This window comes from Parasteatoda tepidariorum, chromosome 9, assembly GCF_043381705.1.
Source record: "Parasteatoda tepidariorum isolate YZ-2023 chromosome 9, CAS_Ptep_4.0, whole genome shotgun sequence".
Taxonomy (NCBI): Eukaryota; Metazoa; Arthropoda; class Arachnida; order Araneae; family Theridiidae; genus Parasteatoda; species Parasteatoda tepidariorum.
This window is the reverse complement of record NC_092212.1, coordinates 85,289,607-85,315,125: the sequence shown is the minus strand read 5'-3', so window position 1 is coordinate 85,315,125 and position 25,519 is coordinate 85,289,607. Positions and strand designations below refer to the sequence as shown.

The 25,519-nt window shown below is 33.9% G+C and overlaps 1 protein-coding gene across 3 annotated transcripts in view; it reads left to right on the top strand.

Annotated features, from left to right (window-relative positions):
* Positions 1–25,519, top strand: part of LOC107454370 (techylectin-like protein) — a 36,064-nt gene that overhangs the window by 5,060 nt on the left and 5,485 nt on the right. The window contains exons 2-7 of one of the 3 annotated variants that reach the window (XM_043054343.2): positions 3,600–3,820; positions 6,315–6,353; positions 8,324–8,505; positions 11,634–11,739; positions 16,468–16,632; positions 18,061–18,482. In XM_043054343.2, coding sequence (XP_042910277.1) covers positions 3,600–3,820; positions 6,315–6,353; positions 8,324–8,505; positions 11,634–11,739; positions 16,468–16,632; positions 18,061–18,383 — 1,036 coding nt within the window. In that variant the 3' untranslated portion in view covers positions 18,384–18,482. Of the gene's footprint in view, positions 1–2,916; positions 3,329–3,599; positions 3,821–6,314; positions 6,354–8,323; positions 8,506–11,633; positions 11,740–16,467; positions 16,633–18,060; positions 18,483–25,519 lie in introns of those variants that run through there. The other 2 variants (XM_071184853.1, XM_043054342.2) reach the window with 2 other exon arrangements.

Below are 25,519 nucleotides of genomic sequence, written 5' to 3'. Positions count from 1 at the left end.
CATCCTGGTCAAAATATTAATGTATTTTTGAGTCAGATTGTTTTTCGGTAATTGTTTTACTACCACTTGGAAAATCCATTCTCAGAAAGAGTTGAACGGACTACGAATCTCAAAATTAATTACGGAACTACGGAGTTGAACATTAATAGTCGTAAACCCTTAAAATTGGGTCGGTTGTTCAACGACGGTTATAAAATCTCGGGAAGAGAGTGTGAGTTGGCAGATATTCAAATATACTGTTAATGTGGGTAAAATGAGTGCATCTATAAAAGTGACATTAATATTTTCCATCATCTTAAATAAAGAAAGTGTAGAAAAAATTGTTTTACGGGCCGAAAAGGATAAGTACAGCAGAAAGATGCATTTTGACCATTATGATTTGGCCTGGAGCAATAGCATGATTCTAAGAGATACTGAATACAGCGAATCGTTATTTTGATTGGATGTACTATTAAAAACGTGTTTTTCTTAATCTAATAACGTAAATCCACAGGCAAGGGCAGTAATAATAAATTAATTAATAAATAAAAATTTGAATTTCTTTTAATTTTGTTGGTATGTGTTTTGGCAGATGTTGAGTTGATATATGTTTTGTGCATGATTTCGTAATCTAGTTGTCCAGTTCTGATTTAGTGATAGTTTATATTTCATCATGGGTATTCAATGAGTATTTAATAAAAATAGAGATGCTTTTTTTAAACAGAATCAATGCTTCTTTCAGATAAAGTATCCTTTTTTTTTAAAAAAAAATTCGTTTGAGAGATACAGTTTTGAAACTTTTTTTTAATTTTATTTCCTTTCTGTGTCATGAATTATATTTATAAAACAAAAGTTGTGAAATGTTTGTACATCAAAGCTCTCTGAGACGTTTGATTTAAAAATTCAACAGCTTTAATAAAGTGTTAAATGTGAAAAATGTGATTTTTCATTTTTATTTTAAATAGAAGTGAAAATAATATACGTTAGTATTAACACATTTTTATTCATTTCTCATAAAATTTCCCAAACTTTTATTTATTTTCAACATCTTTTGCTGTTAGCACTTGAAAAATCAAAAAAAAAAATCACATTTTACTTTTTTATTATTTATTTTTTATAAAGTATGAGACATCAAAATTAAAAACAAAATTTGCAATGACTTAAAGACAAATTTAATAAAATATCTGAAATAAACCAAATATCATTGAGATGTCTTTCATTTAGGATGTGAGATGCATAATCTTCAAAAAAAAATTTTACTTCAGAATTTTACGTCAAAAATACGAGTATTTCACTTTTTTACTAAACATTCGTAAAAGTTANACAAAATGTGCAATGACCTAAAGACAAATTTAGTAAGATATCTGAAATAAACCAAATATCATTGAGATGTCTTTCATTTAGGATGTGAGATGCATAATCTTCAAAAAAAAATTTTACTTCAGAATTTTACGTCAAAAATACGAGTATTTCACTTTTTTACTAAACATTCGTAAAAGTTATGTAAAACTGAAACGTCGAATGATAGCAAAAAATAGTTATCCAAAAAACGTAAAATTATGCGTCAATAAATTGGTTCTCGTATTTTGCAAATTTTTTACCAACCACTTCTTTCTGAGGACGTTATTTTTACATAATATTTACTTTAGCAATACGTCAAAAGGTACGTCAGTTGAAACGTTAAATTATACAAAAAAGTTGCACTCCAAAAAACGGAGAAGTTGCCTCAATAAATTCGAACCGAAATTTCAAATGGTAAATTTACTTTGTCCATAATACGTAAAATACGATGAATCATTTTTACTAAATCTATAGTGTAAATTTTCTTTCGCCGATTTTGCTTAAAATATGCGAAAGCAATCTAACCGAATGATTATTGGTAAAATCCATTCCGTTCATATTAACGTAAAATTTACGTATAAAGAAGCCTCCACCGATTTCCCAAAACTTAACGTTTCATTCAAGCATTCTACATGGAAATTTTCCCCATATAGCTAAGTAGCGATTTGCGTGGGGTCAAAAAAATGATGCCAACACTGGGGAACTATTTTCTCTTGCACCTTCGTTCCTTTGATCACTTATCAAGTTTATTTGAAGTTATAAAAACAGAATTTACAATTTCGGTTATTTATAAACACGGAACTTTAAATGGGTGGAATGGGAGGAGAAAACCACCGCCAAAAAAATGAGTCATAAAAATCAAAATAACTGTAGGTAATAGATTAAATGAAATGTCTCTTTATAAATCATTACGAAAAATATTTTGAAATAACATTGTTCGAAAAAAATAGACTCATAAAGGGTTAACTATTCATCCATTTAAGAGAAGAAGTAGAATGGCGTGGAAACAATACTTAAAGTGTAAACATGAAAACTCAAATCCACTTTTTTTTTGTTGTTAAATAGTCCAACATTTTTAAAAACTTTCATGTCCTACTTATAAAGTGAAAAATTATCACTAAGCAAGTTTTTCCTAAAATGAAAAGAAATAATAATTCTTTTCACTGGCAAAACAATATCAGTCTGTCCATAAAGAGAAAGTATGGCAAAAAAAAAGAAGAAAAACGAAAATATGACGTCACGTACAAAAAAAAAATAAACATATAAAATAAGAAAAAGTAGAATCTGCTTATCAAAAAAATAGAATAATAAATACTGTTTATTCCAAAAGAAATCAGCCATAAGAAATGAAGCAGCTGTTGTAGATTCTGACATAATGGAATGAAATAAAGATTTTATGAGATGGAAATAAAACGGTGTTTCCATTTATTTTAATGCTGTCATTAGATATTTATGTTTGCATACACCATAAAAATAAACAATAGGTTAAATTCCGTTTACTTCATATTTCCCTTTTTTTTTCGGTGCTCAGCAAACTTTTGATGATAGAATAATATTCGACACCTTTCAAATAAAGTAAAAAATAAAAGCTTTACTAGCACTAAACATACCATAACCAGTCAAATGAAGAACTTTAGCATCGAAAATGCGCGAAAATCTTATCGTTTTTGCAAGTTTGACTTCATGACTTTTTCTAACAATTATGTACACTTAATGTTCTATTATTATGATTTGTATTTTATATGTTTCGAATAATACTTGTCGTCTACCTATATCTACCATAACCTGTTATTTGACCGGGAGAACAATTTATTGCTTTATAAGGTTATCGGATCAGAAATGAAGATGTAATGCGTGTTCAACGTATTGCATTCGATGAGTTGCACATTTCTGCAAAGACTGTTGTGAGTTCAATCAGAATAACTGTGAATTCAAATTACAAGAAAGTACCTAACATTTTTGATTGGTATTTTTGTTTTAGAAAGAGGAACAAAAACCAAATGCTTTAGTAAGTAGCTTATGTTTTATTTTGATAGCTTTACTTCACTTCTAACTAACTGTTAGTTTTCACCCAGAAAAATGCCGAAACAATCGAGACAGCGCAAGTTCTTAGAAGAAATAATATTAGTTATAAGAATAGTAATTCCTATATATTAGATGTCTCAATTACCCTTAAGACTTATTGAAATACGATTATTAAACATAGAAAACTTTTCCAATCTGGAGTACTGCTGAATGCAAACAGACTGAATCGATTATTGATATGAATTAATTTGCAGGTTATTGTGGGGAAGTGCCTTGACTCTGTTGTGCACAGCAATGCTGGTCGATGGCAGGGTGAAGGGGGGTGCTGCTGGACGCCGCAAATATCCCAGAAGTCCCATACCTTTGCTGAAGAAAGAACTCAACGACACTCATCCGGACTTCAGCTACAACGGAATACTGGACGCTGCGATGGTACTCATTCGGGCCGCAAAGAGGATGGGGCCCTCACTAAACGGTAAATATGTTGTTCCAGTGGCTCCATCTATGTCCGAGAATTTTGACTTTTGCCAAACCCATTTATAGGGCTTCATTCATCCACAGATGACCTGAACCAATGAACGATCCATATACTCGTCAGTACCCACAAAGGTATAATTTGTTATGGGAACATAGAGGACTTTGCAACCCGACAGATTTAACGCACACCAGTCACCATTTACTACACGGGGATTCGTCGGCAGGCTGGATTCGAACTCCCTCGGCCGACCAGGCTATCCCTTGAGATAGATATGTGAGGAAGCCATATAGGCAGGCGCGGAAGGCTGTTTCCTTTTGAGATGAGATAAAACCGAAGCAAATATTTACGTTATGGTTCTGAGGTCAGTTAACAGTGAAATTCTCAACGTCAGAGAATGAAAGTCTCTTTGTCATTATAAAGTTTGTCCTTACTATACTCATTTCTGGGAATACGGCCATCCCTATTCAAATGTAATTTTGAAACTGAGGAAAGAGAACTCCTCAAGAATTGGGACAATCCATTGAGGACTCTTTCATGGAATTACAGTCCCTGGTCGAAATTATTAGACGCATTCTGAGATTCCATGTAAAAATGTTAGTTATAAGGTGATACGTTACAGCTTTATTGTTTATACGCGGCTAAAACCGGTTTGCACTTGTTTACGTTCCTGTATCCATGGGTTAAATGAGGCGATCTATAATATAAATTCAACGATTGGATACATTTGACGATATATTATATAAATATAGAATATTTATTACATCAAATATTATATTATAATAATTAGACCCCATTATTAGACCCACTGTAGTTTTTTAATAATAACATGATTTGCACGAGTTTATGGGCCATACTTTTATGTTTAACCATACACGTAATGGGGTTTTATTCGAGAGATTATCTATAGACTCCCTATTTGTATTTATTTTTAACGTATTGCATGACAATGTGAACGCATTGATACACGAAAGTAAACAAGTGCAAACCGGTATCAGTGGCGTAAAANTTTAAACATACATGTAATGGGGTTTTTATTCGGGAGATTATCTATAGACTCCCTATTTGTATTTATTTTTAACGTATTGCATGACAATGTTAACGCATTGATACACGAACATAAACAAGTGCAAACCGGTATTAGTGGCGTAAAATCAATGCAGCTGTAGAGTATCACCTGTATAATTTGAGGTTTTGCGTAGAGTGCGCGTCCAGGGACTCGCATTTACGTTTCATGGAGAGGAAAACCTCTCCAGGCTAGTTGACGATCACCGTCTACCATGGAAGAGGATATTAAAGGAAAGCAGAATTTGTATCGATGGGGAGACGAATGTCTGAGCCACCGCGGGTCTACTGAGAAAAGTTTCTATTTCCATTGATGCACGCAGTTATAGGATCGTAACACGTAGTTGTTGGCGCTGTTGGCAAGTTTTGGTGCACTCATTGAAGTCCAAAAATGCCTGGTTCTTGCAAACAATTGACCCATTATTTCAATTTGCCCTTAACATGCTCTTTCGAACTGTGACCTTCTGTCTAAGAATAAATTATTTCGAATTGGACATTCATAGTTCTGGAAATTTGCCTTTAAGTCCTAAATAATATTAAGCCTCATTAATATTCACGTTTATCAAGAATAACTAATGTACATTTTTTATATCCACAGACGTTTGCACATGCGCCAGGTTTGCTCTGATTTCATCAAAATCAGGGATATAAGAAAAGAGGACGGGTTGTGCGAGAAACTGACATAATGAAAAAGTATCATTAAAGAAAGGGCCATAAACTTGTAGTAAAAATCGTTTTTGATTAGAGTTGGCAAACAACTGTGAGTGTGTGGCGCAACTACGAAACATCAATTCTTTAATACATGCTATCTTGATTCAGGTACCTTTTGATAGATGACTATTTCGTCCTTCTCCACATTCGTGACCTCCAGACGTGACGTGAGCTCGCCTACATCTAAAGTGATGGATGGTACACATTGAAAAATTCACTTGCTATTTGAGTCGTTGTCTTCCACGGTTTCATTTTTACACAATGGGAATCCTTTACACACTCGACTGCTAATAGCAACACAGGAGAACACACAACCGTGAACTTAGTACAGCTCTCACAGCTCTCAAAATCCGACGAACTTAACTCTCGGTCTTTTACTGCAACTAGTGGTTCATCGAACCCTGATAAACTGGTGGGTCGATTTCTACAATAAGTGATCGTCATATGGTTTCATTTATAACAGTAAACAGTGCTAAATCTATGCAAACATTTCGTTTCCGAGATTAGGTTTTTTATATGCAATCTTAAAAATTTTTAAACTATTTTCAGGATTTCTAAGAATTGCACTTTTCAGAAGGCGAAGGTTTCTGAAGAGAACGAAATGTATAAAATTTACATTTCTCGCAACTACATTCATGCAATGAACAGAAGTGTGTTATGCAGGGAGTTGTTCCATATTGACAAATGTTATGTTACATAATGTGTGTTTTTGTTTTAGGTGAATTGAGTACTCTGGAACGAATGGATGGAGACGCAGGTAAACAATACATTTCATTTTTCTTTTCTTTTCTTGGATTCAAATAACCGCAGAGAAGTGCAAATTATGGGTTGGAAGTGAGCCGTTTTTACCTTTTACGCAGAAAAAGACGAAGGCGTTTCATGCTGTATTTCATATATTATTAAAATACTAATATTTTAAACTTATTTTGACTTTAACTAATACTAAATAATAAAAAACGTATAAAAGAAATATGTTTAAAAAAAATTCTGCGTCAAAATTCTTCCGATAGAAAAGCCTTTAAAGTTGAAATTTTCATAAGCAAAATAAATTAAATTTGGCGACGGTGCATTCGAAATAAAACTTGTAGTGTTTCATAATTTGTAACGACTCCGAAATGGATGAAATAAATTTCATATATGATTTTAGAAAAATGACATTAAAAAAAAAATCATCCATTGACACCTCAGGTACTTTCCTTACTGAATCATTTCAGCATTCTTTCATTTCATTACGAAATAAAGAATGCATTTATTACAGCATTTTATAATCTTGTCCAGCTTCCTGATGTTATCGCAGGAAGTGAAAATAGTGGCGAATATTTTTGTGGTGGACTGCTTTAACTTCCGCTGAATCTCTTTCAATAAATAGTTTTTGCTTCACAACACAGTTTTGCATTCAATAAGTTTCGCTGCACTAATATTTTATTCTATCTGTGGATTAACTAAAGTGGATACGACTCTATAAACATTCGCCGCTGCCATTTGGTCCCAGGCAGAAATTAACTTGTTATTAGAACCCATGATTTTCATACCACAGGCCAGAAAACTACTCAATGTGGTCTCTCTGCCCTGAATTGAGAACACTAAACGAAAAATTACTTCTTATACGTTCAATGTATGTGTGCCTTTAAAAAAGCAGGAAGCTAACAGCGATACTAGCAAGATTGTTTTCAATTTAAAAAAGAAGAAAAAAAAATTTCTTACTAATTGTCTTCCACTACAAAAATACCAATTCACTGGTATATTAGACACGTTGACTCGATTCTATGTACATTCTCGTAGACATGCTCTGCCCCGCACGGGTGACCTTCGGAAGTGATGTGAGCATGCCTACATTGACAGAAACTCCCACTTCGATATGAACACGCCTCTCTTGAGAGTAACGCCCACATTGATCAGGATGCGCCTACTTCGATGGAGGGTCCACATGGAACAGTTGATTTGTTACTTGTGGCTGCGACATTATCCACCTCTTCGCACTGTTGCTACTCAGTCTCGATCACACACAACGTACAAAGTATACACTCGATTGCTGAAGGTAACACAAGAGTGACCACTATCGGGGACTTAATACAGCTCGCACTCAAAAGTACGGTAGTCTTAATACAGCTCTCCCGGCTTTTGCACAAAACAGCAATGAATCAACTAGTGGTATCCATTCATCGAATTCTATCCCACCTCTGGTGGGGGAGTACTGTAGAGTGTCTACCACTATAAGAATACAATTCCAGTTCACTAGTATACAAGTATCATGTTTACTCGATTCTATGGTGGGCTAACTTTTCGCAGATGAAGTTTGACACTGTCGATAACAACTCTCCCCACACAAATGTTCAGTCTTTTTAAAATAAATGAAAAAGAACAAATTTTAGAGAAAATTAGGCTTTAATTACTTAAAATTAAACTTAATTAAAAAGTTTTTTTTTTCAAAGTAAGATTAACTTTTATATTAAAGAAAGTGAAAAAATAGTTTTTTTTCCTCTTCTATTTTGGAAGTAACAAGTGATGCTATAGAACGAGGTGCAACAGTTTATATCACGCAGAGAAAGTTGGAACTCGAACTTTCGATATTCTCAAGAGAAAATCTCGCACTCTCTCGTACGTAGGAGCTTCGCAAGTTCTACAGTTGTTGCGCTGTGCAGAACTTACTCTCGCAGAAATATCGTTTAAACCTTTTTCCAATTTTTGCAACCATCATAAATGACGCCGAGAAAATCACTTTTTCAGATGTTGTGGAAGATGGAGGGAGGTGTCCACCAAGGCCCATAGACTGTGAGGAGTTACTGCAGGAATGTGAGGTGGTTGTGTCCGGTGTGTACAGGGTGTACCCTAGAAGTCGTGTGGAGACGTGGGGTGACGGAGGATTCGAGGTATACTGCGACATGGAGACAGACGGTGGGGGGTGGACGGTGAGTGAGTTTTTATATTTGAAATGAATTCACATCCTTATAAAAATCGATGCAAATACCTGCAATTGAAGGTATGACTTTTTACAGTCATGAGACTTTATTCCACACATCCTGAAACTCCAACAGGAATAAGGCAAATAACTGGTTTGCAAGTACTCACTTTGGAAATGATTTTAATTTATAAACATTATGCTTTACTTTCATCAAAAATCCACATTTTATTGAAGAAATATCTAGAACATAAGACAAGGAAGCCGGATGAAATTTACTGTAGAGTTGGTCTGTGGGATGCAACTAGTATTTTAAGGGAATTGGTGTTCAAGAATATATTATAATAAATTCAAACATATTTTTTTTCATTTTTTACAAAAAATATGGGGTCAGTGGATTAAATCGTTAAATTAAAAAAAATGTCCAAAATAGTCGCTACTGTATAGCGTGAGTGCATCTTTATTATATTACACCACATATTTTGGTTTGAGAAACGAAAATCATGATTGCCTAACTGTGTATATTTATCGATGAAAACAAAATCTTATTTGTCTAGATGGTAAAGCTGAGATGATTTTTAAAAAAATTTCTGGACAAAAATGACTTAAAAAAAACTCTCTCTCTCTCTCTCTCTCTCTCNATATATATATATATATATTCCGTATAATACTGCAGACTTTAAACAATATAAAAGGGTATTTCGTAAACAAAAATGATCACACTCATAATTTACAGCTTATTTTAAACAAACATTATTTGTATCTTTAACTACAGTTTGACAAGGATGCTTGTCGTAATAATAGACTATTCGCAATCTGGCGTACATCGAGCTGTTACTGTAACATCAGCACACTGAATTTTTAAAAAAGAACGTTCGTTAGATAGATCAAGAATGGGGTGAACCTGGTTTGAATTCCAGCGATGACTAGTAGATACGAATTCGGCACCCGACTTGCACCGACCACAGTGGCGTGAAATATCCCCAGTAGCTGATGGATCATGTGTTAGAGTCCCCTTGCCGTCAGGCTAACCGTCGGAGGTTTTTGTAGTTCTCCTCCATGTAACGCAAATGTGGGTTAGTCCGTAAGGAGGTTACGGTTAGTCCCTTCAAAAAGTCCTTCACGAAGTCAAATTTCTCCCAATACTCGATCCAGGTGTTCCCTTGTTTTTGGATTGGGTTCACAATGACAAGACTACGTAGTTGAACATTAGCAGTCATAAACTCAGTAATTGGATCGACTGTTCAACGGCGGGTACAAAATAAAATTTTAAAAAAGTGAACTTCTTATACTCTTTATCAAATATTACGATGTCAGTAATTCATCCTATTCGGCAGCACATCTTTCTGAAACATGCATAAAAGAATACCTTTATAACAGAGGGTATCATTTAAGAAGTTTTCTTTCCTCAAAAGAGAATATCAATGCCTGGTAACAGTTTCAGTGCAACCAACTGTCGTCTCTAAACATCTAAAGTATAAGGGTAGATATTTTCGTGAAGTGCTCGATGGATTACCATCAAGTTTTGTGTGACATTCTGCAAGCCAGCACTGGAAATTTTTTTCTCATTACTAAGACGGCTTGTCTACCGATCATGTCTACAGTACGAATACCAAGTCTACCGACTGAAATCATCAACCACCATTATCAGCAATCTAACTCGATAAGTTCAAACAGCTACAGACTTTTGCCGTCGCAGAGTTTTGAAAGTACCAAGCTTTGTTATGATAGAGAACGAAACCCTCACTAAACGTTCCAAAATGTTGCTTTGCCTTTAAAAAAAAAACGTATTACTGCTTGCATTTCAACGTGAGACCACTTTTTCTTGACGTCTTGCCATTTCAATATAGGAAGAATTTTCATAGCGTGTCTGTCCAGGGGACCTCCAAACCAAGGGCTATCGAGGTCAGGCTACTGACTGGACAAGACAGGCCGCGATATTAGACTTTCTGATTGCATTTTCTGCCTTTCAAGATGCCCCTACTTTCCATTCCTATATCAATACATTCCTATAGATGTTCATTTTTGTACTGAAATGCAAGACTTATTATACTTAATAAACAAAAAGATGTAATTACTTCCCTTAACAATTATTTTGAAGGGAAAAAAATATGCAAAAAATCAGCATATTTTCTTATTTTATTAATAAATGCAAGGAACCAAAACAATACACAAGTTTGAAGTTATTAAAGAAAATTATTGAAGTTAGATTATTTTGAAGTTAGTTAATTATTGAAGTTAGTTATTGAAGTTAGATTATTTCTATCACTTTGAGCAAAGGTGAACTATGAATGGTAAACAATAACACGCTTCCTAAGACCGTTAGAAATTGAGAAAATGTATGCTTGCGAGGTGATGATGTTTGATCTGGAAGTTTTATTATTGCGATTTGTGTTTGAATTTGGGTTTCCTGTCATTCATAAATTGTGACTGGCTGTCAGCCTAAAACAAATTGAAAAAAATCCAACATAAATAAAGTTTGCCCTCTTATTTGTCGGTATATCTGAAAAATATCATCGTTGGTTATTTTTTGCGTAGCATCATAGCAAGTTTGCGGTGTCTTCCGAATTCATGTGTTGTTTGTTTCGTTGAACGAACGTGTTATATTAAAAACACTTCAAACACAGTATTATTGGATGGTGCGTTTTTTACGCATAGAAAGCCGGCATTAGCTTTACTCGGTCAACCATCCATAGTTGAGCCGCGATGGCTCAGAGGATCGCCTTCCAATGCGGCGAACCGGGTTCGAATCCCAGTCGATACGAATTTCCCACCCGGCTTGCACCGAGTATAGTGCTGACATGAAATATCTTCAGTGGTAGACGGATCATGGGTTAGAGTCCCCTTGCCGCCTGGCTAACCGTGGGAGGTTAGTCTGGCGGGTGAGCAATGCGAGTTAGCTCCATCAAAAAGGTCTCCACGAAGGTAAATTTCCCCCAATACTCGATGCATGAGTTCCCTTGTCTTCTGGTTTGGGTTCAAAATGACAAGGTTACGGAGTTGAACAGGAGTAGTCGTAAACCCATACAATTGGGGTCGGCTGTTCAACGGCGGTTACAAAAAAAAAATTATAAAAAATCCCATCCTTAGTTAAAAATCTAATCCTTTTTTAATTTATTTTATTTTTTTATTCTGCAGTTAATTCAGAAGAGGGACGATTACGGTGCTAAACCAGATTTTTTTTACAAGGATTGGGCAAGTTATAAAGCTGGATTCGGAGAAATGGAATATGATTATTGGTTGGGTAAGTTAAAGACTTTTTTTTTAAAAGTATTTTGTGGATTTTCCTTGCCATTCGGTAGTTCAGATAAACAGATAAAAATCATCGATACATTTTAAGCAAAAGTTTTGATAGCTGTTTAAAAAGATTTTCTACCTTTTTGATAACGTCACTTAAATGATGAAAGAGAAACAGAAAAAAAGTTTGACACCACAAAGTCAATATAAAAAATTGGACTTTGGTAAAAATAACACATTTATGGTTCCGAAATCATTTAAAGAATTCAAATCTCACGGTACTTTGAAGAAATATGGAGAAGTTTCTTTCCTTTTCTAATATTTCAAGACACAATGCATAAAACGGATGACGTCTTTACAATGATGCGTATGTGCTTGATAGTTACAATTTAAGTTACCTTCTTCAGATCAACATAGAGCCCGTTCTAGTTGAAAAGGGACAAAATGATGAAAATCAGTGATATGAACACTATATGGGAACCGCAGAATAAGAAAATTTACACTAAAAGATTGTTTAAATTTGAACTACCAGGTGTAAACAAACCGCGCGTAAAGAGTGAAAAGAAAAAACACACATTGGAGAACTAAAACTTTATTTAATCACATCATATGATCAGTGTTCCATAGCGTCAAACAAATATTCAGGCCGGGATAGCCTGGTTCGTAGGGCACTGGGTCCATGTCCAAGAGTTCGGGGTTCGATCTCCGCTGGCCGAAGAATCCCCGTGCACTAAACGGTGACTGATGCACGTTAAATCTGTCGAGTCTCAAAGTCCTCCTTGTTCCCATAACAAATCAATACCTCTCGAGTGACCAGTGGTGCGNATTTTAAGTTAAATCAGATACAAAAACGCTCCTCTCTGAAAGAATATTCCATTTTTTCGATGGATTTGGATTCTTGATCTTCAGTATAGGGGGGGGGAGGACAAAATCTGGAAAATAGGTTCCCATTAATTATGTCAGGAAAGCGGTTGGAACCCCTTCACATGATAATTTTGGTTTTTGAATATTTCACTAATTCTGATGAACTCCTAAACTGAATCAAAACATTTTTGTGCTCCCTCATAAAATTTGCTTATTCAATAATTCCATGCAACAAGAAGTTTTTTTACTTATTCATTTTTAACTAATGCAATTCTTGATAGTAGAATAAGTATTGAATTGTAAATTATAAAAATTTTAACTTTTTTAAAGAATTTAATTTTTTGTTTCAAAATACGAAATTTGAACGAAATCAGTCGAATAGTTTCTGAAAATCAATTTTTTTTAAAAAAGTTGAGCATTTAAAATTTGATTTCAATTGTTGTTGTTGTTGTTAATTTACGTCGCACTGGAGCTGCACAATGGGCTATTGGCGACGGTCTGGGAAACATCCCGGAGGATGATCCGAAGACATGCCATCACAATTTTGATCCTCTGCGGTGGGGATGGTACCCCCGCTTTGGTAGCCCGACGACCTGCGCGCGAAGTCGAGCACTTTAGAGTAGCACAGTTTAACGAGGACCCATACCGCACACCCTCGGTCCCTACGCAGACTGATCCAAGTGGTCACCCACCCGCACACTGACCGCAGCCAGCGATGCATGACTTCGGTGATCTGCTGAGAACCGTGTCTTAACGATCAGTCCACTGCGGGACAAATTTAATTTCAATGGGAAATATTTGACCGATTTCGTTCACATGTTATTCAGGATGCTCTCTTTTTAATTTTGATAACAGTAATACGATATCTCCATCCATTGACGTGTTTCAATTTTGTTTCCCTATAAGTCGATTCTAACTTTCCTTCTAAACGCACTCCTTCAACAATATTTAAAAAATTTAATTGTTTTGTTTGTCTTACGTTTTTTCTTGGATGATGCTGAACTATTTCACCTTCGATCCACCTCCATTATCTTTACCATCACTACCCCCTGATAGTTAAAATTCACTATTTTTACTTCCCCTAATCATCCTTCCTCACTATTACCCCCCCCCTCCATTAAATAACTCTATTTCAATTACTTTACAACTGATCTCTTAAATTTTTCAATCTTAATTATATTTTTCAACCTTTTATAAATCATTCTTTCTCGTACTTATTTGAGTTTACCTCAGTGGTGCCACCTATTGATGTATTATCTTACTATGTTTCTATTTGTTACCTGCCATATTCCCATTTTTATCTTATCCATTCTTATTGTTTTATGATACCCATCTTTTGCTGTAAAGTTTCTACATTCATAGAGTTTTCCCCTAAAATTCTATTCTTCAAATTATTTTCGATCAACATTCTCAGCTTTTGTATATACCCCTATTTTATTTCGATCGATTTAGTTGCCGTTGCTTAAGCAACACCTCTCACCCGTGAATTATTCCACACAAAACTGCTTTAACATCTTTTCTCGTACATTGAAAACAGCGCTCTCTATCGGTTTTTTGTCTCCGTAAGATTTCTTTTTTTTTTTCCCCTCATGGTTACCAAAGCTAAGTATACCAAGTTTTCTGGACATCCGCCTGTGTTTCCCAAACTTATGACTTTTGTGTACCCTTTCTAAATTTTTCGTAACGTTGTGTACCGCTCATAAGAAAAATGAATGTATTTTTTGAAAAATATGTTTATTATTCTTTTTTGGTACAAAGTTTTGTTAATAAGTTCATTTGCATCAGTGAGAACATTGTTTTTGCTGTGATAAAAAAATGCACAAAAGTTAAAAATCGCAACTGGTTGCTGACACCACTAATTATTAACTCTGCAAAAAATAGCCAACGCAAAAATACTTAATCGTAAATTTTCATGGCTAGCTTTGTTTTTAAATAATTTTTTTAGAAATTTTCATTTGTTGTAAGATATTTCGCATAAGAACGCTAAACTGTTCAAGAGGGTACGCGTACCACACTTTGGGAAACACTGGCCTACTGGAACAAATACTATCAGGGTCGNCGTAATCGTAAAGTTTCATGACTAGCTTTGTTTTTAAATAAAATTTTTTGAAATTTTCATTTGTTGTAAGATATTTCGCATAAGAACGCTAAACTGTTCAAGAGGGTACGCGTACCACACTTTGGGAAACACTGACCTACTGGAACAAATACTATGGGGGTCGGCTCATTTTAAATAGTTATCGGGCATAAAATCAACAAAATGCTTAGAAATAATCTGACCATTTTCACTTGTTTGCTGCCATTTCAAATTTATCTTGTCATTTCGAGAAAGAACGTGCGACGCTATTTCACGACAAAAGGGCTGAACTAGAGTTATGACATTCTCTGAGATCCAAAATTTACCGAAAACAAAACGAAGGAAATTTTTTCGCGCAGAGCACCATTTAAATGGCTATTTGGACAGTAGTTGAAATTTCGATTGAATATAAATTTATAGTAGAAATAATATGGTTATACATTTGCTTGTGACATACTTACCAGGAAATGATAATTATTTAATGTGTCGAATCAGGTTTAAACACCTGATCCGACACATTAAATAATTATCATTCATCATATTTTCGAAGAGTGAGCGAAATTTTTACCGGCAATCAGTTAACTTCGTGATAACATGTGGATTAATTCTGATTGTTTTGGAAAAGATTGAAACTTACCGTGTCGTCTAACACGGAGAGAGGCTCTCATAACCTAAGCACTCTTGTTAATCAGAAAGTGGTCGGAAATTCGACAGGCGATAAGTTTGGCAATAATTTCATGATAAATTCTATTGGTAACGGTCCTGAAATAATTGCAAATAGAATTGTAATTCACCATTGAACTTCTGTTAAAATTTGAGTGCTCTAAACAGTCTTAAAGTGTTAGAAAATTTTGATGGGCAGAAAATTCTTTGGCAGTAATAAGCTCTAATTCTGGCCAAAAAATGATTGAATCTTGAATTGACATCAGACACGGAATTTTAATATTGTCTTGATGCTCTAGCTAGTCGGAAAAAGATCAAAATTTTTAGCAAAAAAATTTGACTGCAAGATTCTATTGACCCACAAACATTCTTCGATTGAGATTCCATTGCAAAGACATCGGGATTCCATTAAGTTGATAAAAAATGAAACGACTATTTATATTAACATATTTTTTATTTTTAACTATATTATTGTTTTTATGAACATGAAACGTGTCAATAAGAGCAATAAAAAAACTTTGAAAAATTTGTTTTTTGTGAAGTTATTAATAATTTACTCATTTAATTAAAATGTTATTAATTTTAGTTTCCTTTTTAACAAAACTTTGACTTAAGCATCACATAATATTAAAAAGGAATTAAAACATCCATAAAAATCACATTGAAAGCTATAAGTTCCAAACACGGAGAAGGAAAAAGGGATTGTTTAGAAGCATCGTCAAGTGTGGCAACCATTCCATTATCGTTCGCAATCCAGCTCTTTCGGAAGCTATTGTCTAACTAATCAGAAATTCTACCCTCAGAACTGCTTCCTTTTTGGCTTGTTATAACTGTCGTGCATTCAGAAGGAAATTTCCTTACCTAAACTCTTGAGGTTTATTTAATTATTAGTTCTTCATTTTAATATTAATTATTTACTTTAAAATTGAAATTACAGGTAGAAAAAAAAAGTTTTTTCTTTTTAAACAGTAAAACTTGTTTATTGAAATATTGCATTTTTCAATCACTAACTATGGGTCTACTGAAATGGCAAAACTTGGGTTTTAGGATGCATTTTAAGAACTATTTTCCGGAAATGTACTTCCTGCATTATGAACTCAAGATTGATTCATATCATTTTTGTGCTCACAGGGAATGATAAAATATTTGCACTGAGTAATCAGAGGCCATCGACACTCAGGTTTGATCTGTTTGATTTCGAAGGAGGCCGTGGATTTGCAACATACGACAATTTCTATATAGAGGATGAGAGCCAGGCTTACAGGTTGCACATCGGGGATTACAGAGGAGATGTTGGTAAGTTTCAATCTATCTATATATATATATAAACCTCTGCTTTTACATGTCCAGATCCAACCTATAATTCACGGCTTATTTTCTCTTCCGGCTGCCTTTATTTGAAGCTAAATGCCATGAGATAAAAAGTGCAGCTTTTGAAAGAAAATATAATTTTCTTCACTAACATTTTATTCCATAAATTATAAAAACAAAAAGCATTCATAAAATATTGCATAAAGTATTTCCTATCACGTTTTTCAAATCAAAATGACTCAATTTTTAAATAAAGAATTATATTTCTCAAATAAACATTTTCAATGCTTATAGCTGTTCTTTTAGGTTTTCATTTCGAAGTAAGCCATCATTCGGTTTATTTTATCCCTTTTTTGCTTATGTATATACACCAAAAACAAACCCATAACTAGATTAGACGTAGCACAAGGACTGCAAGTGTAACTGCTGGACAGAAACCTTATTTAAGATTATTAATAATAAAAATGATAAAGCGACAAGAAAAATCTTCATTCCTTTAACTGACTATTTTAAAAATAGTCTTTCGTAGGTTATAACGTTCATAATTAGCACAATAAACTTCCTTTTTTAAAGTCGGGATTCCACCAAAAAAAGGTTGATTATTTAGGGTTCTGTAGCAGAAAAAAATTGGGAACCGCTGTTCTAGACAATGACTGAGTTCTTTTTCCAATCTTTGAGAACCCAGCGAACGCCTGCTACATCAACAATAAGCTCATTTCAAATGGTTATTCATTCATTCGATTGCGTTTATCGTGAAATGCACCCAAAACCATAGTTACACTTGCAATGTAATGAGATCACAATAAAGTCTTTGCATGTTTCCCTATATTTCAGAGCAGGAACCTTTATTCGCCCATAACAAATCATACCTCTGGGGATACAGATCCAGGAGTTTTCTCGTCTTCTGGAATTTTCAAAAATTTAAACTCTATGGAACAATGAGGCCTCAGAGGATAGAGCATTCGCCATCCAATGAAGTGAATCGGGTTCGAATCCCAGTGACGGCTGGTCGATATGAATTCCGCATCCGCCCTGCACCGACCACACTGACGTAAAATATCCTCAGTGGTAGACGTATCATGGTCTTTTCCCTTGCCATCAGGCTAACCGTGGGAGGATTTCGTAATTTCTTCTTCATGTAACTTAAATAGGAGTTAGTTTCGTCAAAAAGTTCTCCACGAAAGCAAATTTCTCCCAATCCTTGATGCGGGATTTCCCTTGTGATCTTAGATTGGGTTCAAAATGATAAGGCTACGGAGTTGAACATGAGTGGTTGTAAACCCAAACAATTGGGTCGGCTGTTCTAACGACAAATATGTGAAACATATGATTGTGAATGAATGACCTTTGGGGATTAATTTAAAGAACTTCTTTTGAGCATTGTTTGAAATGTTCTCATTGTTTTCTGTGCAGGCGACTCCTTTAGTGCGCACAATAATTGTAAGTTCACGACAAAAGACAGACATAACGACAACAACTATTTCGAGAACTGCGCACAGAGGTACTTCGGTGGATGGTGGTACAACAGCTGCCACACTGTGAACATCCTGGGACTGTACCTGAAGGGATCACACCTCTCGTATGCAGACGGTGTCAATTGGTACCTCTACAAGGGATTCCATTATTCTCTAAAAAGAACTGAAATGAAGACGAGATCTGTCGGATTTGCAAGACTCATCAACATGGATGTAGCCAGGCAAGACACGTTCGATGAAGTGTTCCGAATAGCGGCATAATCATTCATTTCCCTCTGAATCGAGCGATTCGATCAAATTGTACAGCCAGGAGTGTTTCTCTACAATAAAACATATCATTTTTAAACATTCATAACTAAACGATGGTTTATTTTATCAGTGGGTTTTCATCATCAACGAGTATTAAGTTTAAAAAAATTTTCGATTCTATATAAAAATATAGATCCGATATATTCTATTAAGAATATAGATTAAAGAATTTGCTCTTTTGAATGAGTTGGATTTTTCACAGAAGGAATAACATTTTTGATTACTATTGTCTTTAAATAAGAAACAATTTTTTTTATTTTTTAAAAAGTTTAAATTTAACAACGCATTTGAAGAATTTTTATTTATTTTCTTTTATGGTAAAAGTTAATGTCTATCCTATTTATAAAATTAGAAATTTGGAAAAACATACTTAAAAAATATATGATTATCACATGTTTTGTATAAAATAATCAGTCTCATCGCCTTGAGGGATTAAAAATAGTTTTTAATATTCTTGGTTTTATATACAACTTATTACAGCTTAAATGGAGTTGTTGATTTTTGTTGATTGTAGAACTTTTTTTTACTTTTATTTGATGGATTCAAAAAAACGAAAATCAAAGTGCCGGTACTTTATATTTCATGAAATGACGGAGTACATTTAGTATCAATTTTCAGACGAAGCTGGGGTGTCACGAAGAGGGTGATGGCACGTGTTCAAATCATCCACAGGGTTGTTTCCCATACCGTCACACATAGCCATAGCCCATTGTGCAGCTCTAGTGTGACGTCAATAAACTACAACATATTTCACACTATACAGCTTAAAAAAAGTCACTCATACTCAAAGTTTCAGAGAAAGTTTTCAGTTCTTGAACTGATTCCAGGGTTTGATATTGAATTGAAACTTGATACAGCTTTATTCGTCATGAGTTTTTTTTAAAACTATTTTGCTACATTTTTGTGATTTCAGTGCTAAAAATAAGTTTTAACATACTTAATTAAATCTTTCATTAAACCTTCAAAGTTATAAAACAATGAGTCCCGCAGCGAACTGATCATAAACACACGGTTACCAGTATAACACCGAATTCAAGCATCACTGACTGAGGTAAGTAAGGCGGGGTTTCGGTCCTCTTTGTTCTACCATAAAGTGCTCAACTTCGCGCGGATCGTCGGGCTACCACAAGAGGGGAGCCATCCCCTCTACAGAGGATCAAAATGACGATGGCATGTCTTCGTATCATACTTGGGAATGTTTGCCGGATCTTCGCCCATAGTTGCAGCTCTAGAGCGACGTTAATAAAATACCAAATTATAAAATACTACTACTCATAATAAAATACCTTTTTTTAAATAATTTGAAACACTTTAATTGATTGGTATTGAACCTATGAAAACTTTGCAGTCACAGATGTAATAACCTATGAGTGACTTTTACAAGCAGTTGTCTAAATACACTCTCTGGACACAAAAGTATCCTGACATCCGAGTTGTTAGGGTGGTGGAAGCATAACGCTGTGGGGGTGCTTCTCGTGGTTTGACCTGAGTCCGTTAGTTCCTGTGATTGGAACTCTGAGATGTGGACAATGCTACACCCCCCCCCAACTCTCTATTTCAATATTTCGGACCCATTCCTCTTACAGCATTCACACAAACGAAGCTCACACAGACGTGGCTTGACGATGTTCAAAAACTGGACTGGCCTTCTCAGAGCAACGATCTCATAGAACATCTTTTGGGACGATTTAGAGCGCAGATTACGTATCCAGTCGAATGCTCACACTGCAGCTGTGATGGAAGTCCTATCAAGAAACTGGTGGAAAAGTGTTCGTGTGCATGGATGCAAAAGAGGGACCATACATCATTATTAATATTTGCCTCTAAGTCCATAAGCACTCAGTGTCCCCATACTTTTGGTCAGATAGTGTATTTCTATGAACAAAAATATATATCAAAATCATAAAATAGGATATTCTTATACATTTTTATGTCAATATTTACACGAGGCTTTTAACCCGAAAATTCTTTCTTCTAGAGATCGATAGATTATTGATAAAAATGGAACGAAAATGCAATGCTTAAAAATGAAATATTAAAACAAAAATAGAAATAAATATTTTAAGTTGTCGGCTCTAGAAAATGAAATTCGAAAAAAAAAAAAATCTTAGGATTGATTTTAATCCATTAGAAGAGGGTGTGAAAGTAATCCTTATTCTCTTGAAGTGCTGAAAGTTCAGCCTCGAGGGACGCAAAGGCCCCCAGGTAGTGGAATCATGCAATTTACTAAGTTCTAAATCTACTTAAAAATAAAACTAAATGATTTGAGTTCAACTTAAAAATCTAAAAATGCATCTCCCTTTCGTAAAATTGTATTTGATTTCATTTTATGATAGTGTTATTTTAAATTATATTGCGTAAAATCGTAAAACACAAAAAGGTACACATTCAACCACTAAATAATATACTGCGTGAATGACAAACTAATTAATTGATAAAATAAATTTCAGCATTTATTCTAAGAGAAAAAGATTTCAATTTTTTTTTTTTTGTAACTAAAATAAAACATAATTTCGTTTAGCGAAGGTGTAGATCAAAGTTTTTTGCTGATTTCTCCATAAACTTGGTAACGATAGTTATAGCATAAAAAAAAAACTTCTTAACCTACTTTAAATGTTTCTAAAAACATTTATAAAACAAAGTCAAGTGATGGTTTATTATAGTTAGAACATTAGTGGGCAATTTTTAAAGAAAATTTTAAGAGCAAAAAAGAATGCACGTTATTTCCAATCTACAAAAAGTGAACAGATTTCCCAACCTACAAAAACGTCTTCGCGTTCCACAATTAAAACTTCGTCACCTGAGTAAGATAGGCTACCATTTGAAAAATAACATTGTATCTATTGATTGTCAATGAGTTAGTATACTGTAAGATATAAAGTGGTAGCATATTTTATATCTGACTAAACTGCGTGATTAAAAAGCCACGTTCATTAATTGTTTAGTCATTATTTAGAATGAAATATTTAAAGTTATTAACTTTTATTTTATACATGAATTGACTGACTACTCCTTCAAAAGTGTTTTTGAACAATAAAATCTACGTTTGTGATTTGGTTTCATCTGCCTTTAAATTTTCGATACTCTCTCTTAGATGATAAAAAATAGTACCATTTGTATAAAAATTCCATGATATCATTTACCAAAATATTTTTTTTAAAAACTTTTTATACGTTGGGAAATCAGTTCACTTTTTGTATATTGGAAATAGCGTGCATTCTTCGCTTTACGTAAAGTATTGAGGTGTTTAGGTTGTAGGTTAAGTAGTCAGCAGTGGAATTATTTTTACATCACCATGTAAAGTGTAATGAATCTTTCATTTTAATCAAATGTAGTAATCGAGTTCAGTTTTTTTCCCATCTAATATATAATTTTTTTTTCTAAAGTTGTTAAAAATGAATCTAAATGATGCATTTACAATTTACTTTTTGAACCACGAAGAATCCAGTTAAGCTATAACTTACAAATCTAATATGGATTTATAAGAAAGATAACTGTTTTTCCATACAAGATTAATTTAGGAAGATATTTTTTTTTTCAATAAAAATCTATGTTGGACAATGTATGTCATTCAGTGATTTCAGAAAAATGCACAAAGGATGGTTACCGTCAACCGGTACCACTTTTTCATGTTTTCATTTATATTTTCGTTAATAAAAAATGGACTTCAAGTTCTCAAATTCAGTTTTAAACAATTAACAAAGTGTAAGGAAGTAAACTGTACAATTTTATGTATATATATAAGTTCAAAATGTGGAGAAAACATGGGAAAAAATGACAGAACAATGAAAAAAGGGAAAAATAATGATAATAAAATTTTTTTAATATTTTAAACTATTATACGTAAAAATTTATTTTTATTATCATTATTTTTTCTCTTTTTTTCATTGTTCTGTCATTTTGTTTCCATGTTTTATCTACATTTTGAAGTTATTTTATGGTTTCTATATTTACTTGCAGCTCATACGCAGTAAATAAAAATTATTTTTTTCTAACACTCCTCAAGAACTATTTAAAATCCTTTCTATTGATACAAAACTAAATAAGGTGGGACACTGTAACGAAAATGAATTCCTCCACAATGGAAAAATGGGTGGTTAATTCATCAAAACAGTGGCCTAAAAAAGTGATGACAAGATTATTAAAATACCCTCAAGTAGTGTACAAACCATATTTTAAACCCGAAAATATCTTGCTGTGTTGGCAAATTTACAACTTCGTGTTGGAACTGTGGTTGACGGCAAATGACAACTCTTAAATGCTTTGACGTTTCATAGGTTCGGTATAATAACAAGTACAACTTACGGGTTTGAGCCAAATGATATTTAGAAGTGGTTCGAATCCCGGCTCGCACTGATGTAAAATATCCTCAGAGGTAGACGGATCATGGGTTAGAGTTCCCTTGCCGTCAGGCTAACCGTGGGAGATTTCTCTCTGTGTGTAACGCAAATGCGTGTTACTTCCCTCAAAAGGCTAATCTCTCCCAAAACGTGTCTTTTGTATTGGGCTCTAAATGACAAGGCTACGAAACATTTAGTGTCAGCTGTTATATTCTAAACTAGATCTTTCCCTGCACAGAAAAGAATTAGTTTTACATTCGTGCCCCATCAAAGTAGCTATGAGTGATCTGATGGGGATCGGAATTTATTTGAAAGTTCGTTATAAAAACAATTCGAAATAGCGAGAGGAATTATCATTTTAAGCACATTATTTGATGTTAAAATATCAGTATAAAACAAAATGAAAGCGGTGACTATGCTGAATGTTTATATTAAACTGTCAAAAAAAGGGAAATCAATGGGCGTGGCAGATCAACAAGAAAGGCGCATTCTATGACAGAGAACGGTGGGTTTCCTAAAAATAGGTGTTTTTTTCAAGGGGGAGACTGTTTAGCTGGTGGGTGCCCACACATGTTTGCATCATAAAGAGTGTAGGGAGAAAATAATATGAAATGATATTAGTTATTTACTTTTCTGTTTTGATACCAGAAATAAACCATTTTCTCTTATATTATTCTTCGTTTAAGTATATTTCTCTCAAAAAAATATTATCTGTCGCGGAAAACAAGTAATCTTCATATCGTTATGAACTTACAATTTTTTTTATCTCTAATGTTACCATTTTGACGTCATAGTGGACTTCTCGTGTTATCCTTGTAATTGTTATCTATCCTGCTGTTGTTCATTTACGTCACACTTAGAGCTGCACAATGGGCGACGGTCTGGGAAACATCCCTGAGGATGATCCCAAGATATGCCATCGCCATTTTCATCCTCTGCTTCGGTAGCCCGACGACCTGCACGTGAAGTCGAGCCCTTTACGGTAGAACAGTTTAACGGGGACCCATACCGCACACCCTCGGTCCCTACGCAAAGTGGTCGCCCATCCGCAGCCAGTGATGCTTGACTTCGGTGTGTCAGCTATCCTATAAAATTATTGTATTATACATTTTAAATACCTATGAGTTGTTCTGTTGATCATTTGAGTGTATCGTGATAAAAGGCTTTTTAACCATTTCTATAGCCAGTTTACACGACATGGTTGCGCACCATTTATATTTAAATAGATCATTTTGCTTCGAATTTCACCGATATATTTCAAACACAAGAAATCATTCAAATAAATAAAAAAAATCTTGAATTAAATACATTAGACGTTGTAAGAGCCTGACTGGTAGGACGATGGGCTCGTGTTCGAAAGAAACCTGCCGACGAAACCCTGCCAATAAATGGCGACAATTAAGCGTTAAATCTGTCGGGGTTACAAAGTCCTCCAAGTTCCCATAACATATCATAATCTCTGGGGGTACTGAATTGCAAATGGATCGTTCTCAGGTCCAACCAGTAAAACGGGTTGTGAGGTGTGTGTGGCAGAAATCTTATTCTTGGCCATAGATGTCGTCACTGAAAAACAATTTATTTAAAATGCTTTTAAAAAAACCCGGAGAATCATATTTTAATAAAGCGTAACAATTCTCACTTGATTTAAGACGAATATTTGTGCTAAATATGATCATTTTCATAATCTTTTACTTGTAAACGTTTTCAATAACGTGCCTGTTAAAATTTGACTTATTTAGTGAGTTCACTTTAATCCGTATAATTCTAATGATGTCTTAAGTTCTACTTCCATGGTTGTTATTATTATGTGTTAGTTCAGATTTTATTAAAAGTTTTAAATTCGGAAGTTTTCAATTTCATATGTGGTATTTCATTGTGCTTTTTAGAACACTTACAACTCGCCAAAGATATATAAAAATAAAGAGGAACTACCCTATTTCTATTTAGATATTGCTACTGAAGAAGTCATTTACTTCTTATCAGTGAACGGAACAATTCATTCAAAATAAGAACGCGTCCATAAATTTAAAATTGAATTGCCAGTTATTTATAATTATGTTTTCTTTTTAATCACATTGATAAGCAATATTAAAACAATTTATTATTAATAAATAATTTTTAAAACACTATATTCTACCGAAAAAGACTGGAATTTTTGTAGCGCACCTATTTCTCCGTTACATAACGAGGCAGATCGCATATTGGAACAAAACCGTTACATATTGATTTTCAGGTAAATATATCTAACGTGCTTTTTATAAGCTATTTCTACTAAAAATCTTTTTAATTTTTTTGTACATTCATTTTTAAATGAATTATATTTGTTTTTCTGGGAACACTATTTCTTTAAGAAAATGTGTATCATTCAAAGTTTTAAAAATCAGTTGCCTTTTTTAAAAATCGCAGCTTTTTCAAAAATAAGTTTCCAGAACCTAACGGTAACGATACTCTAAATGATACCTTTTAACATATTTTCAAATTGATGTCACCTTGTGTCCCATTGTTTGCTTCAATATTTCAGTTGTGAGTCATTTATGTTTGTTTTAGAAGTGTCCATCGATAGCAATGAAATGAATCTGATAATCTCGTTTACATTTAAATTGTGAGCGAGACTTATTACGCCTACTTCTAATTCATTCTAAACTTTCTCGTAAATGCATACATTGTAAATTTTTTTTCTAAATAGGAAAGTCAGCTTTTCAAAATTGATCTCTTGATAGTATGGTGCAAATTACATATTCATTTAAT